This window comes from Nanorana parkeri, unplaced genomic scaffold (assembly GCF_000935625.1).
Source record: "Nanorana parkeri isolate BGI_ZX_2015 unplaced genomic scaffold, ASM93562v1 scaffold50, whole genome shotgun sequence".
Taxonomy (NCBI): domain Eukaryota; kingdom Metazoa; phylum Chordata; class Amphibia; order Anura; family Dicroglossidae; genus Nanorana; species Nanorana parkeri.
Window position 1 is genome coordinate 308800 of NW_017306318.1, and position 15267 is coordinate 324066.

Consider the following 15267-nt stretch of genomic DNA (forward strand, 5'->3'; position numbering starts at 1 on the left):
ATGTACTTTCTACCGAGATGTTGTACAAGCTAGCTAGATACAGGTACATGAGCTTGCTGATATTATTAGGCTAAAAATTAGCCTTTTTTTTTTTTTATTTTTTTTTAGCATTTTTCATTTTTGGCTGCAGAAGATTAAGCAACAGGCAATCAAACACGTTTCTGAGCCCTGACACCTCCCTTGTAACTAGTGTTTGCTTTATTTAGGCTAAGAGCCACTGTTTATGGCTCAATTCAATATCATTTGTTTTCAGGTTCTAAAGTAGAAGGCGTAATTAATTTTCGGGGTCTTGTGCCCTGAATGTGTCTTTTTGTTATGCAGCTGTTGCAATGGTCTCTGTGCTCCCCACAAAAGCTTGCCAAGGGTTTCAGTTTTAAGGGATAGCCATTGCTGATTTTCCCAGGCTGGTTGCCTAGCAGCTAGAGAAAGAAGGGAAAGTGTTGAGGAAGTGCAGGTAGCTTTGCACATGCATGTATATATGTCTATATAGTTTGTGTATGGTATGAGATCGATATTCACATACACACACATTTTTTTGGTGCATTTAAGAGCAAAGCATCAAAAGTGCAATAAGATGTTCTTTGAAAACTGATACAAAAGTAATTTTGTAGGACTTGTACTATCAACTTGAAGCCAGGTGAGGACTGAAGAGCTCTGTGGCTTGCTATTGGGAAACTAATATAGTAGCAACAGGAAAGCGTGTTAGAGACTCCCCTCGTTCACCTTTCCCCAGCGTGGGCCTCACAATGTTGCCTGCCTGCGGGGTATAACATTGAGTTTGTAGGTGCGTCTCATTCTTCTAACAACCTGATCTTCAGGTTTTTTAGCCAGTGTCCTGCTATTTATTATCTCCAATAATGTGACAGGTCACCTCTGGGGAGGTGAGCACACCTTGCTGTGTGTCATACATGTCAGAAGAAATTACTGTAATTCCCTTTTCTTTGTATCGGCTCATACTTTTACTTAATATTATCATTTTATTTTATAAATAAATCTGCTCATACAAACTTAAAACTTGTAAACTAATAAATAGCAAGTTTTCTTTGACAGTATACCTTCTAAATGATCTAGAAAAAATACCTATATTGATTACAATGTGAACCACACTAATAACAGCAGTGTTCAATTTCTCATAATAACCAATTAGACTTAATTTATCGTAAAGTTGAAAGTTTTCAGAAATTGTGAAGATGATTGTGTTAGGTGCAGATGTGCACCCCTCTCGCAAATACAAGTTTAAAATCAAGTCTGTGAAGTCTGACTGATGATGGGGGGTGGGGGGACAGACAATCTTTATGTTGCTCAGATCTGATCTTGGCAATGGTTAATTCTTTAAAGTGATTGTATAGTGGTTTTGTGCATATATTTTTTTTATTATGAGGGCTAAAATAATTAACTTTTAAAAAAATACTATATTGTTTACAGTTCTCAATAGCTCAAGGCAAAAATTATGCAGAACTGACTTATCCTGCTCCCTCCATATGGCCCGGTTAAAGGTTTCATTTAGACAGAGTGAGCCTGAAGGCAGAAAGCTTCTGTTGAACTATCTATTAAGATAACCCACATTTTTCCTTTGTTATATAACACATGCTTATTTGCAAAATAAAGGGTGTGTGTTCATAAAAATAATGCACATGTAGAAATTGGAAAGTCACCTTAATTAAGGTGACACTTAAAGGAGAACTATGAGATGAGTGATTTCCACTCACCTCATAGTTCTAGCCGACCTGTGACAATGAGACTGTCACAGGTCGGCTCAGTAGATCGGGAGGTGAGCGAACACATACCGGGTTTGCTCACCTCTCGATCCTGTCACGGCTCTCTGCCATGACAGGGGGAGGGGCTGGATTCCCCCTCTCCCCGCTCCGATCTGCCAGGGCTGACTGGCGGAACGGACGGGGGAGGGGGCGGGTACAGCTGGCTTTGCCTCTAGATAGGCAGAGCCAGCTGTCACCCACGCAGCTGGGCGGATCTCGACGTCCATGTCGGGATCCGCTCAGGCTGCGGCGTCTACTGAGCTTAGGGTAACGGGAGGACGCTAGTTTGTGTCCTCCCGTTACCCTATGGGGAAAAACACTGACCCCATAGTTCTCCATTTAACTCAGGAGTTAAATCTTAAAAATGCATTAAACAACCTTAACTATTACCAACAATGTATCTTATTTGTGTGTCACTCAGCTGTAGATCCTCAAATCATCTCTGAATTAGTGCCGACACTGTCCTTCCTTCTGGAGGGGGGCTACTTTTGTTCCCCACGGTCCCTGTGTGTGTTGTAAAGTAGCCACCGCTCCAAGCTCACTCCTGTGATGGGCTACAATCCCATGTTTAGTTTACTAATTTGTATTGAGATTGTAGTCCATCATATGGACGAGCTTGGAGCGGTGACTACTTTACAACACACAAAGGGATCATGGGGAACAAAAGTAGCCCCCCTCCAGAAGGAAGGACAGTGTCAGCACCAATTCAGAGATGATTTGAGGATCTTCAGCCGAGTGATACAAAAATAAGATACAGTATTGTTAATAGTTCAGATACTTGAATGTATTTTTAAGATTTAACTGCTGAGTTAAGTGTCGTTTTAATGTTTTCAGTAGTGTAGGGAATAATTAACCCCTGTTGTGTTTATTTTTTTAGTCTGTGTTCCATTTTGGAGATATCCTTTCACTTTTTTCCTAAAGGCAACAGTAAACAGGAAGTGAAAGATAATCTCTTCAAAGTGAGTGGCAATCCACACCAAATAATATTGGCTTTAGGTGCACTTTAAGTACAACATTGCAACAATGACTCATGATTAATTATTGAAGATATATTTTAGTTTTTGAGACTCAGGTCTACTTTAGTTTTAATAGGGGAAGACTATGTTATGTTGCTAATAATAAACTGATTCATTTTTGGAAGAGCATGGTTTGTACATTAATAAGGGGGATATGTGATATTACCTACAGGGATGTACATTATGTTACTTACCATCATAGTTCAGAAGTTTTAGAGGCATCTTGTCTTGGTCTTTGTCTAACACATTAACATAGAATGGGCCAGAATAGGGCTCCAGGTCTTTGTCAATGATGGGTGTAACGAGAAGAACCTCCTCTTCCTTTTCACACGTTGTTAAATAAGGACTTTCCAGACTAGGGGAATTGTCATTAATGTCCTTCAGGTTTATAAGCAGAGTGGCAGAACCTGTCATTGGAGGAGCCCCTAGACACAGAAAGAAAGTAATATATTTAAAACAGTCTTTAAGGTTTCTATAGTGGCTTAAAATATTTAGAAAAAAGGTATAAAGAAGTAGCATATGCATCGAGACCAGTGGTTCTCAACCTTTCTAGGGCCGGGACCCCTTGGTAACATTTGCTAAGTTGTGGTGACCCCCACCACCACAACTTAGCTGTCAATCACTAGACGAGGACCGGATGGAGAACTTCAGGACCCCCTCTGTTGATTGGCAGCAGCAGAGGGCGGGTGCAATAGCTAGTTTGCTATTGGCTATTGCAAAGGGAAATAGCCAATAGGAATCTAGCTATGCATTCCTATGGTGTTTTTTTTTTCTTTTTCCTTACTTACGGCGGCCCCGATGTTAGAAGATAAAATAGCGGGAGACTACCGGGCGACCCCCGGCAAATCGTCATTCGACCCCCGACGGGGTCGCGACCCACAGGTTGAGAACTGCTGATCTAGACAGACCACAATAAATACCAGAGGAAATGTGGAAACATTACAGTTGATGAGGTCCACATTGCATGAATTGTTTTTCCACATCGGATAATAAGAAAGCAAAAGGCTCATCCTCAGCAAGTTAGAGATTAGCAACTTTGCCATTGAGAAGCACAGAAAAGTATTTGCTTGGACCATACATATCTATGAATACAAGTAAACCATTCATTTTGTATTTATAGGTATAAAGCCTCTCATGTCTTATTTTTTTTTTTCCATACTGTTATAGGTGTTCCACAAAACTACATAACACAGAGGCCTTTGGCTTCCCTGAAGGCTTTGTTACAATTATTGTTAATTACAGGATAGGATTGTAAGTCCTAAACCAAACTCCTAACCTGGAGGACTTTTTTCGGAGGCAACCTTCCCAGCATGGGTGGCTCAAATAGCTGCGCTATCATTGGTGTGGCTTTCCAAATCCACTATGTCAAAGTAGGGATACCTTTAGCAGGCCCATATTTTTATAATATATATTAGAGATGCATGAATGCCATTTTTTTCGGTATCGAGTACGAGTACTGATACTTTGCTTTCGGTACTTGTCCATACCGAGTACCGATACTGGTGCTTCTGCTGGCATGGAGCCAGGTTCCCAAGCAATCTGATTGCACAAGAAGCTGGCTCCATGTTGTCTGGCCGGCTTTATTGTATTTGGCTGGGAAACCGGCTTCCTGGCCAATCAGGAAGCAGAGAGGCGGGTCATTACTTGCTGCCCAGCTTCCCAATCGCTCGGAAGCTGGTTTCATGTTCCCTTACCGCACTGCCGGTCTACTTGCCCAAATACTCTGTATTAGCACCAATACTAGTATCGGTGCATCCCTAATATATATTTTAAATATATTACATATCTATCATAGCACTTTACAGAAAACCATTTATATCGATCCTAGCCTTAGATTATAGTCTAATATCTCTCACCAGAGTAAATTACACACACATAACTACACTACCAGCGTGTTTTTGGATTATAGGAGTTAACAGAATCACTTAGAGGGTGCCCAAACAAGCACAGGGAGAACATGTCAATTGACCCGGCTATGAGCTAAACGTTTAGATCTGAGCACTGCAATATAATAGTGCTAACCACTTACCCACCATGCTGTCCTCTTCCATGTTAATGTTATAAACCTACTGTCTTTAACAGAGGATGCAGTTACCATTAACTATCTTATTTATTAGGGAGTATAATGTTCAGTGAAAATGTGTATTGACCATGGTTACCAGTCACATTTCTACTTCATCAGCATTAAAATACTGAAAGCTACATTCTGATTAGGTGCTGTAGGTTAGTGCATTTGTCTGTAGAACATTTGATGAGAGATAACATACCGGTAACTCATTTAATTTATTTTCTTCTCTGTATCCTATGAGGCAGATGAGCAGTTGTTGAACACTAAAGAAGACACTTCTCTTTTATAGAAATAGTGTTCTGTTTTGTGCGTAAGTGTGTTATATTCCATCACTAAAAATCCTGATTCATCCAGAACTGCACTGATTCTGTTCCTCACTAATAATGCTGATTGATCCACAAATCAGCTTTCATCATAAGGCGAAAATAGGTGTCTTTATAGTTTGTCAGTAAACTAAATTGCAGTGCCTGAAGATGAAATTGACCTTTTATGCAAACTCACCGTCATCCACAGCCAGAACTTTCACGATATAGTTGCTCTTGATTACATAGTCTGACTCCCGGTCCAGTTCTTTCTTGGTTGTGATAACGCCAGTGTCTTCGTTAATAGACAGCCAGTCTCCAGTGTCATTTTCTAAATGGTACCTTTAGAAATGAGTAGAACATTATGAGTTGTTTCAGGCAGGTTGTGCAAACCTGCCAGGTCACAGTGCTGCTTTTACTGTACGGCAACAGGGCATGCTTAACAAGAACAGATCATTACCGAAGATGAGGTTACATTCACAATTTTCTTTCCTGTAGACTGAATTTCTCCTCGACTATATCTCAGGGTTGGTCAAATATATATTGAAATCAGAAGCCAGCCACTCTATTCTAAGAGTTAGTGGGCAATTTTAAGGAACCAGAAATTATTTGCTTCCATTGATGGCAATAAAATAAGCTCATTACATTTGTACATTTGAGGCCCATTGGCTATCTGACTTCTATATACTACATTCAGCCAATATTTCTGATGATTTAACACAGTTAATAGTTCTAACTGGTTCATAGTCTATATTGTCGTTTTTGCAAATTAAAGTGAACCTCAACCTTAAGTTAGGATACACAATGAATTGCGATTCAGTAGGGATGGTGAATAGGGGTGTTAGACTAAGTGAAAAAGGTACTCAAAGTGGACCTGAATAAAAAAAACTAGATCTAGTAGCTTAGAGGGAACAGCTTGATATGTGAATTGTGCCTAAGCACTACCCTGAAACATTTACCTTTTTGTCTTTGAATTCTTCATCATGGGGGCAACTCTGACATGAGGATGTAAATCCTGCTCCTCTACCAAGATGACTGGCTCCACAAAGAGTGCTGAACAAGGAAAGGTTGGTGTCATGGACAAGGGTCTGTAATCACTGGGAGTGGAAGCTCCCAATGATTACAGACCCTCCGCTATGTGGAGGAAATGCATAGTGATGATGGATCAGGTTGTCGGCATGTTTAGCAAAAATGTGATGAACTTTGCTGCAGGACATCTTCTAGGTTGATGCCCTCAAACACACCAGTACAGGCTGCAGATGACAAGATACAGGAATACCCTGGAGTCACAGAGGATTCAGCAATCCCCGAGGTATAAGAGTGCACAAAGAAGTAGCAGACTTTGGAAGCACTTGGTGTTCTGGACTTGCAGACAGGAGTGCCAAAGTCTCTGGGAACAATGGGGTGCTCAACAAAGAGAATTCCACTCCAGCAGGAGAAGATAACTTACAAAAAAAGCCCTTTTAATGGTTTTCTGCTGTGTACTTTGATATTGCCTTGATCTCAGGAAAGTGAGAGGATATTTCTAACTTCTTGGAATGTTGGAAACCAGCATCATGTCAATGGCACAATCAAAAGGCCCATGAGGTGAAACCAAATCCTCCTTGCATTTAGAGAAAGGTCTGCATAATGGGCTGATACAAGAGTAGAGATTTGGAGAAAGCCAAAGGAATTGATTTAAGTGGAGACAACTTGCAAGAGGTTTGGAGGGACAGGATGCACCCTAAACTAACTGGTGTGAGGAGGACCAATCAAACATTGGTGTATGTTCTTGCAGCCAAGGGAGACCCAAGATAAACTTAAAGAAGGCTTGGGGCTAGGGCTGCAACAACTATTCAACTAAGTCGATTATAATCGATGATTTAAAAAGTTGTCAACGTTTTCAATCATAGATTAATCGGCTTTCAATTAGTTGGCCCTGTTCACGGCTCCACACATGCGGCACCTCCTCCCTGCCTCACACCTGCCGCTGCCAGACCCGCCCACCCGCATCCACGCTACAGCTCCTCCCCGCCTCACACTCACCACCTGCCCACATCGATGATCTGCACAGGGACGCGGGGAGAAGAAGAAAAAGTAAGGAGGAGCAGGCGTGGGGGGATGACAGCCGCCGACAGGCCCGATCTCAGAAGCAAGTTGCTGGAAGACTGCTCAGGTGGGCCTGCACTTTCCCCCCACATAGTGCTGTACAATGTATTGCTGGGATAGTGGGATTTGTATTCCTCTATAGATGATGATACATTGTGCTGTACTGTATATGATACAGAGCAATGTACCATCAGCTATAGAGGAATACAAATCCAGGCAATGCATTATACACTGTATGCATAATGTATTGCTGGGATATGTTGTATTCCTATATAGCTGGTGGTATTCTGCATTGCACTGTATAATGTATTATTGCTGGGATTTGTAGTCCTCTATACAGCGCAATGCAGAATACCAGCAGCTATAGAGGACTACAAATCCCAGCAATAGTACATTATACTACACAATTAAGAATACCAGCAGCTATAGAGGACTACAAATCCCAGCAATAGTACATTATACTACACAATTAAGAATACCAGCAGCTATAGAGGACTACAAATCCCAGCAATAATACATTATACAGTGGTGCAATGCAGAATACCACCAGCTATAGAGGACTTGCTGTATTTCTCTATAGCTGCTGGTATTCTTAATTGTGTAGTATAATGTACTATTGCTGGGATTTGTAGTCATCTATAGCCGGTGCCATTCTGCATTGATTTGCTGTATAATTTTACACTTTCCATTTTATTATATTGCACACCACACTTCTTTTTTTTTTTTTTTACTTCCACTGCTCCAAGCTTGCTTCTGTGATGGACTACAATCTCAATAAAAACTAGTAGTCCATCACTGGAGCCATTTTTTTTAATCCCGATTAACTGGTTAATTTAGATCGATAATCGGCTAACTAATCGATTTTGAAAATAATCGTTAGCTGCAGCTTTACTTGGCGCAGTACCTTGAAGGAGATGATTTAATGGAAGAGTGCTCCTGCAGACATCTTGATGGGAGTGTTAGGAGAACAGATGGGTTCAGAAGCAAGAATAGTGCCATCTGTCGCTGAAACTCATGGGTCTGGGGAACAGGTTCTACAGTTCAGGCAAATGTCTCTACTAGGGAAGCAGAGACCAAGCCAGCTGCACCAGAGCCCATAAACGTTTTCACTGTGGCAATGGAAGTAGCAAGAAGTGAGGAAAAATTATGGGAATTGGCTGACTTTTTTTAACAGTATCATCCCTAAAAATGGCCAGAGTTCAATTATGAGATTCACACTCAATATATTTTACTGCTGAGTCCCGGTTCATCAAATTTCATACAGGATTTACAGAACCCTTGGCGAATGGAACAGCAGAGGAGCCTTGGAGGCATAGTCTGTCTTTTTCCAGTAAAATTTTATAGTGCCTAGAGCTGTTTGTCATATAACTTCCTCCTTTTTTACAAGATAATCAATTAATGTCACAGCTCAGCTTGTATGGAAAGAGGGCTGAGGAGGATGGAGGAGGATGTTAAAATGTTTGGTGTTGTGGACAGTTGATTACTATACACAATATTACAGTGGCAGTGGTGTGTAGATGTCAATAGGCTTCTGAGAGAGACTGAAATGTGCCTTTTCGAATTCCAATTTATTTTTATTTTTAAATCCTTTTTACTTACTTGATTTTATTTGGTGCTACAATATCTGGATCCTTTGCTTCCACTTTTGTAAGCGTAGTGCCTGGTGTGATGGAATGCTCTAGCAGATTGACTAGAATTGTTGTAGGCTTGAATACTGGAGCATCATTCATATCTAGGATGTCTACTGTTATTGTACCGGTCGGTGACACTGTCTTTCCTGCCCGACCTTTTTCAGTTTCTATGACCCACATTCCTGTGCTGGGCTTCTGTAGGATTTTGCAGCTATAAAATGGCTCCTCATTTGCCGCCGATATGGACAGGAGGCTCTTGGTTGTTTCTTCATAATCCAAGGGCTGTTAAAGAAAAAAAAGGCTTTGACATTTCACATCTTAGATGTTGATATTTGTAAAGTTGCAAAGTACAGTAAAGGAAAGCAACCCATCAGACTTTGGTTCAGTAAAGTTAGTACAGTAAAAGATGTACTGTGACTTTACTTGGGCAATCACTCTTGCCTTACTCTAGAAGTCTATATATTTAAAGAATAACTAACTCCAATTTAAAAACAAAACAGCTTTTTCACTGCTCCAAAATCTGTCATCACAGTCCCAGATCAGTGTAAACATTTCTTTGTTTGCTTGCATCTAACTTTTCTAACTGCAGACTTCACAGGTCAAGAGTGAACAGCTACTTGTTTTGATCAGTGTCTTTAGTACCAGGAGCTGTAAATTATGATTTCTAGACTCTACTGCACTAATGAAATCACAGTAGAACCAAAAGATCACAAGCTGCTGGAAGAAATTATCCCTTACATACATTTAATAATGCCTTGTCCATCTCCCCAATCCCAAGAAATTCCCCAAAACAATTGTGGAAAACATAATGGCCATCTAACGGTATTTCTGATGTTTCTGATCTGGGGCACACTGCTCTAACACAATGTCTGCAGTCTGTACTGTGCAAGTTCATTGTCAACAAAGTAGGGTTTACACTGGTATAGGTCTGTGATGGCAAAAGAAAAGGCAGAATTAAGGGGTCATATATGCAGAGTTATTAAGTATCCTTTAATATATAAAATGTGCGTTTAAAGTTGTAATTGGGAGCAATGGTTAGCATAGAGATGGGCTTTATTTCCTGCTATAGACACAAACCTTTATAGAACTTTATCATATTTTTTTCCCCTACCAAACACAGCCACACTGTCATTGTTTTATGAGTGGTTGCTGTTATCAAGGATAGCTAACTTTGTTACAGTAAGAGGGAAATGTATACGTTATTGATATAAGGTAATTTTTTTGAAACCTTTTTGATGATCTTGTTACAAAGTAACTATAACAGTATAGTAAAGAGGGAAGTCAATGACCAACTGTGTCCAAAAAACTGGTTAAGTTGCATATTTTGCTACTTTTGCTTTTTCCACTGTAATGCATAAATGACTTCTTATCTTAGTTGTATGCTTTGTCTGAGAAGGTAGTTTGCATGATACTTTGCAGTTTGTTTCTAACATAAGACCAGTTGTTCAAACCTGCAAATGATACTAAATATGGCAGCTGAAATACCTTTTCACCCATTTCCAGTTTTGGGGTAATCTAATCTAAACTTTTGTGACCAGACCAACTATTGAAGTTTTCGTATGCAGCTTTTAATTTTAAATAATATTGTTCCAAATATTTAAATTATTTTCTCCCATTTATCTTGGGTACAGAGCCCCCACATATGTGCAGGTTTTGATAAATATATCAGCACTGTAAGGTCGATAGACAAGACAAGTGTGTATATTTTAGATTTTTGGATATTCAGCATTTTATAGAACAATGGTTGTTATTCACTGATCAGCCTGGATGATGATAATATACGGCAGGGCCATTGCAAATGAATTAAATAAAAAAGATAAGTCTGTGTTCACTTTATTTCTAGGCTAAAAATGTTGTGTAATGGCCAAAAATTAAGGTACCCACAATGTTAAATGAGTTTAAGATTTAGATTTATCATTTCATGTGTCCCCTTTAAATTAATAGCTGTCATCAAGCGGCTCACAAGCCGCTGATGACCGCTATTTTCAAAAATACCGGGCAACGGCTTGCTGCGGCTGGGTTCGGGTCGGCCGAAGTGCAGAAGGAGTTTGACTCAGCTGATCCAACATCTGGATCGGCTTAGCCGAACCTCCGGCAGGCTACTCGTTGCTGTTCGGCCTATTCTCATAGGGCCCAAACAGCAGTGAGTGAATAGCCGAAGGCCGGAGAGCGCTCTTCGGCTCAGCTATTCTATTCTGCTCGGTACCTCTGTGTATCCCAGCGGCTCCGCCGAGTTCTCAGTGTGGTTAGCTGCTAACCGGTTGGCCGGAGCCAACGGTGAGATGATGGCTGGCTCCGCCAAGTTGTCAGTAGCAGGTTAGGAGGGCTTGGCAGCGAAAGGGTTAAAAGATCTGATGCATTTTAAAAGTACGGTATTTCATCATGCTGCTAAAGAAGACGACTTCTTTAGAAAGCTCTTTCCACATAATGTAAAACACCTTTGTTTCATATATAGTACATTTTAGTCGCACTCTTTTAAATCTTTTTTTTTTCTTTTTGTAAGCTTGTGGCTTGCTCTGAAAAATATGCCAGCTTTTTATAAGTTTACACAGCATTTTCTAGTTCTCAAATTACCTTCACCACAGTAAGAATGCCTTCATTTGTTTTTGGGTCGGTTATAATCGCATAGTTTTCATCATCATTCCCTTCAACAATGGAATACACTGCTCTCCACCCCGACGTGTATGGTGTATCATTGTCCACTACTCCAAATCTCAAGATGGTCACATTGACTTCCTTTTCTGGTACTTTGGTCTGGAGCTGTTGAGAGAAAATACTGCTTACAAACTTAAGTAGAGGCATGTGTTAACTGGACTAAACAGACAAGCACTAGGATTGTTGCCATGTTCAAACAAAATATAGCCAAACCTTTATTTATTTGCAAACCAGTGCCATCAGTGATAACTCTAGACCACAAGGGAAAATACAGTTTTTTAAATCATTTTTTAAGTGACACAGGAATTGAGTTTTGGGTAATTCTGCCACCTTCAGGAAGAATTGGAAACAAAAAAAACTGTTGGCCAGCCGTGTAAAGCCCCTCCAGCTCTAGCATGCATAATTTTCAGCAGGATTATGTACCAAAAATCATGGGTCTTTAGATATTTTAAAATCTTTGACAGGCACCCTTGGCCAATCAGTCTAAAAAAATTCCAGTAGCCTGTATTTTCTTAAATTAACAGTAGTGTGTCTGTTGACACTACACTGATACAGTATCAATGTATATTTGTTAGTTTGTGTTACTGTTCAATTATAGTCAATGGAAATTTGTAACCAAAAAAGAAAAGCTTTGATTGGTGGTGCTGGCCTCCGACTCTAAGCGCTTGCCCAAGACAAGTGCAGCCACCAGAAATGCAGGGGCAGTGGGGCATCAGCAAAACTATTCTCAGCATGTACACAGTAGAGCACAACACAGATCACAGCCTGTGTCTCCATTGTACACCAGAGGAAAGACTAAGCCCAGACCTGCCCACCAACCACAAGTTTTTCTGGGGAGAGTGGTAGCTTGCATGAGTTGTTGTGGGCTTTTGTGTTTGTAAATGTTGGGCACTTGTCACCAGCCCGCTGTCATTTACACCAACACAAGCCGACAGCTACTATTCTAGTCTCTTTCCTCCAAATAGCTGGCTACTGACTGGCGAGTGGGTCTGGGCTCAGTCTTTCCTCCAGTGTTCAAGGAAAATGGGGTTAGAGCAGAACAGGCACAGGACTGGAAGATTAGATTGCAGAGTAGCATAATGAAGAGTGGGAGGTGGTTTCAGTCCTATGCTGTAGCTCTGACATAGAAACACCCATAAATTGGACTTCAGCATGGGGTGGGGCCACAACACAGACAGAAAAGAAATGTCCTTTTATTTGCAAACCACTGCATGGATCTGAACAAGGCCATATGCTATGTGCCCTGGATCCCCTGGGGGGATTCAGGGAAGATTTTCAATTTCTGGTGATAATTCTACTTAAGAACTCGGCCCCTATGTATCCAATCCTTTTAGCTTTGATCAAATTAAAAATAGATTGCATTTTCATCTAAACATGCAAAGTAGCACACTACTTTTTAATGCCAATGTGCAAAAAAAAAAAAAAATGTAAGTCTTTTTATCACTGTCCACTAAGGATGAGGGGAATAAAACCAGTGCCATGGCCTTTGTTTAACCATTTACTGCCATAAGTAGGTAGCAAATTAAAAATCAATGTAATGCTGGCGGAAGCAAAAATGACTATTCTGTTGTTTATTAATAAAATTACAGTGTTAGTTTACAGTCACGCTGAGGAACATGCTGTATATGCAATCAACATTGATTAAGCAGTAGACACACAGGCTGGTTCTAGCACAGCGATCCACAGCTTTGTCTTTAAATACGTACAGATGGCTTGGAAAATGTTGGAGCATTGGTGTTTCTATCTAGCACAGTCACATAGACCTCGCTGGTGCTGCTCTGCTGTTTCAGCACACCGTTGTCTTTTGCTTCAATCACCAGCTTGTACTTCTTGTTAGTCTGAAAGAGAGAGATTGATAAAACAATCCATTACTGTATAGTTGCACTTATTTATAGCGAGTCTATAAGCCTCTTATCTTATGGCGAGTTTCACTTTTTCTATTATCTGGACCTTCTACTTAGGGATAAGCCACCCCCACCACCCCCTGTCCAATGAGTGTGCTGTTGCTGAATGCACCTAATAGCTGGCCCCTAAGTTGTGAGGTTTTCTCTAGTTGTTGTCAATGGAGCTAGCTCTTAAAAAAATTTAAATCCTACTGGCTCCTGGATTGGACAGACTTGCTTCTGAATTCTCTATTAATGTGTACACCCCTGGGTTAAGTCAATCCCGGATCAGAGAGGCATTTTTGTTTATTAAAGGTAATGTGAGCCAACTTGCGGTGCCCGCTGTTCAGCTTAAAATATATAGCAACCTCAACAACTGGCCAGCCATACATACAATACATACCTACAATTTGCTTCAAATGTTTTGTAACCTTTTCACTATGAAAGCCCTTCCTCTCCTCCCCAGATTCTGCCTTCTGCACCTCTTACCGGAGCAAACTGGTATTGTACAGTCTCTAAAAATGCTATTGGAATTAAAGTATTTTTGTTGCTGGATTCCATTTTTTCCAAGCATTGCAAACAGGGGGGACAGGAATCCTAGTTGTATTTTACAAAGGGACTATGAACGGTAAGGATGCTGCTGTGTTACTTCAGAGGGTCCCATGCATCCTGAAGGTTTTTCTGTGTCCCTTTTATTAATTTTACATTTATTTCCGGCTATACTTGATAAAAGTATACTAAACTCTTATAAAAGTATATTAAACTCTTCAGCAAATGAATTAGCATTTAGCATCTATGATGATGTACCTCATAATTTAGACACCCTTTAAAGGAGATGAACCCCTTGTCCTGATCAAGGGTGAACTGCACATTTGAGTCGGTGGGCGTCTGAGACCGGAGGAAATAGCTGACGACTGAGTTTGGACTTCTTTCTTCATCCTTGTCGTAAGCCAGCAATGTGTAGATCGTATAACCTAAAACAGACACATCTCTTTGTTATGGAGAAAAACAAACTGGTCCTCAGGCCCCAAAACCAGCAGACACTCAAGGCCAACAATGTCACTAATGACTATTCATTCCTCTGCCTTCTCTTTTATGCTTAGCTGTGAAATCTCACAGGCATGCTTAGTACGAGGAAAGGATTAATATTAAAATGGCCACTGGATATTTTCTGAACATAAATTTTATTCTATATGCAGATGAAAGAAGAAAGATTTAGCCCCCAGTTGTATTTTTTCAAACACCAGATTTTCCTCAAGACCTAATGAATTTAAAAAGAATCTGAAAATGATTTGTTTGGTAAATAGTTACTTTATACATGCTGTGTAAGAGGGTACAGCAATTCAGCTTTTACTTTTGGGCCCTTCATCTTCTATATTAGTACTGTGTGCTTGCAATGGTTAGGGTTTTCTTATCCTTACTGTTATGATAACTAGTATTATTGTGCTTACAAAGCTATACAGATCACTGGGACAGGTTGCCAATGCATCTAAAAGGAATTGTTTGTATTTAGTTTTCTTAGCTTTATTTGGTTGTGTAGCCCTTGCATTGAAAATGAGCGTGGCAGCTTATGATTATTACTATTTTGTTTGGGTTGCTACTAGCATTTGATACAAGGTTATGGAAGCAAAAAAAAAAATGAGATTTTGTGAAGTTTAACCTGAACAATGCTTATAATGAAATTAATGACAACACTTCTGCCTTGAAGTGTTGGTCAGTGGAAAATACATATTTGTTATAGGCACAGCTTGTGGGCTCGGTCACTTGCTGTCATGTTTGACGTATGGACATCTCTCACTGTAGTAGCTACTACTCAGTGGTGGATCTGCAAACCATAGGGCAATGTGAAGATCTTGAGTCCGTCTTA

General features: G+C 40.3%; 1 protein-coding gene across 1 annotated transcript in view; it reads right to left on the minus strand.

The window, feature by feature from the left end:
• The window catches only part of LOC108802279 (cadherin-like protein 26), a 112403-nt gene that overhangs the window by 24867 nt on the left and 72269 nt on the right, over positions 1-15267 (minus strand). Inside the window, exons 5-10 of the mRNA XM_018574149.1 lie at positions 14208-14374; positions 13224-13355; positions 11437-11622; positions 8831-9144; positions 5343-5485; positions 2968-3198 (exon numbers count right to left, since the gene is read on the minus strand). Coding sequence (XP_018429651.1) covers positions 2968-3198; positions 5343-5485; positions 8831-9144; positions 11437-11622; positions 13224-13355; positions 14208-14374 — 1173 coding nt within the window. The remainder of the gene's footprint in view (positions 1-2967; positions 3199-5342; positions 5486-8830; positions 9145-11436; positions 11623-13223; positions 13356-14207; positions 14375-15267) is intronic.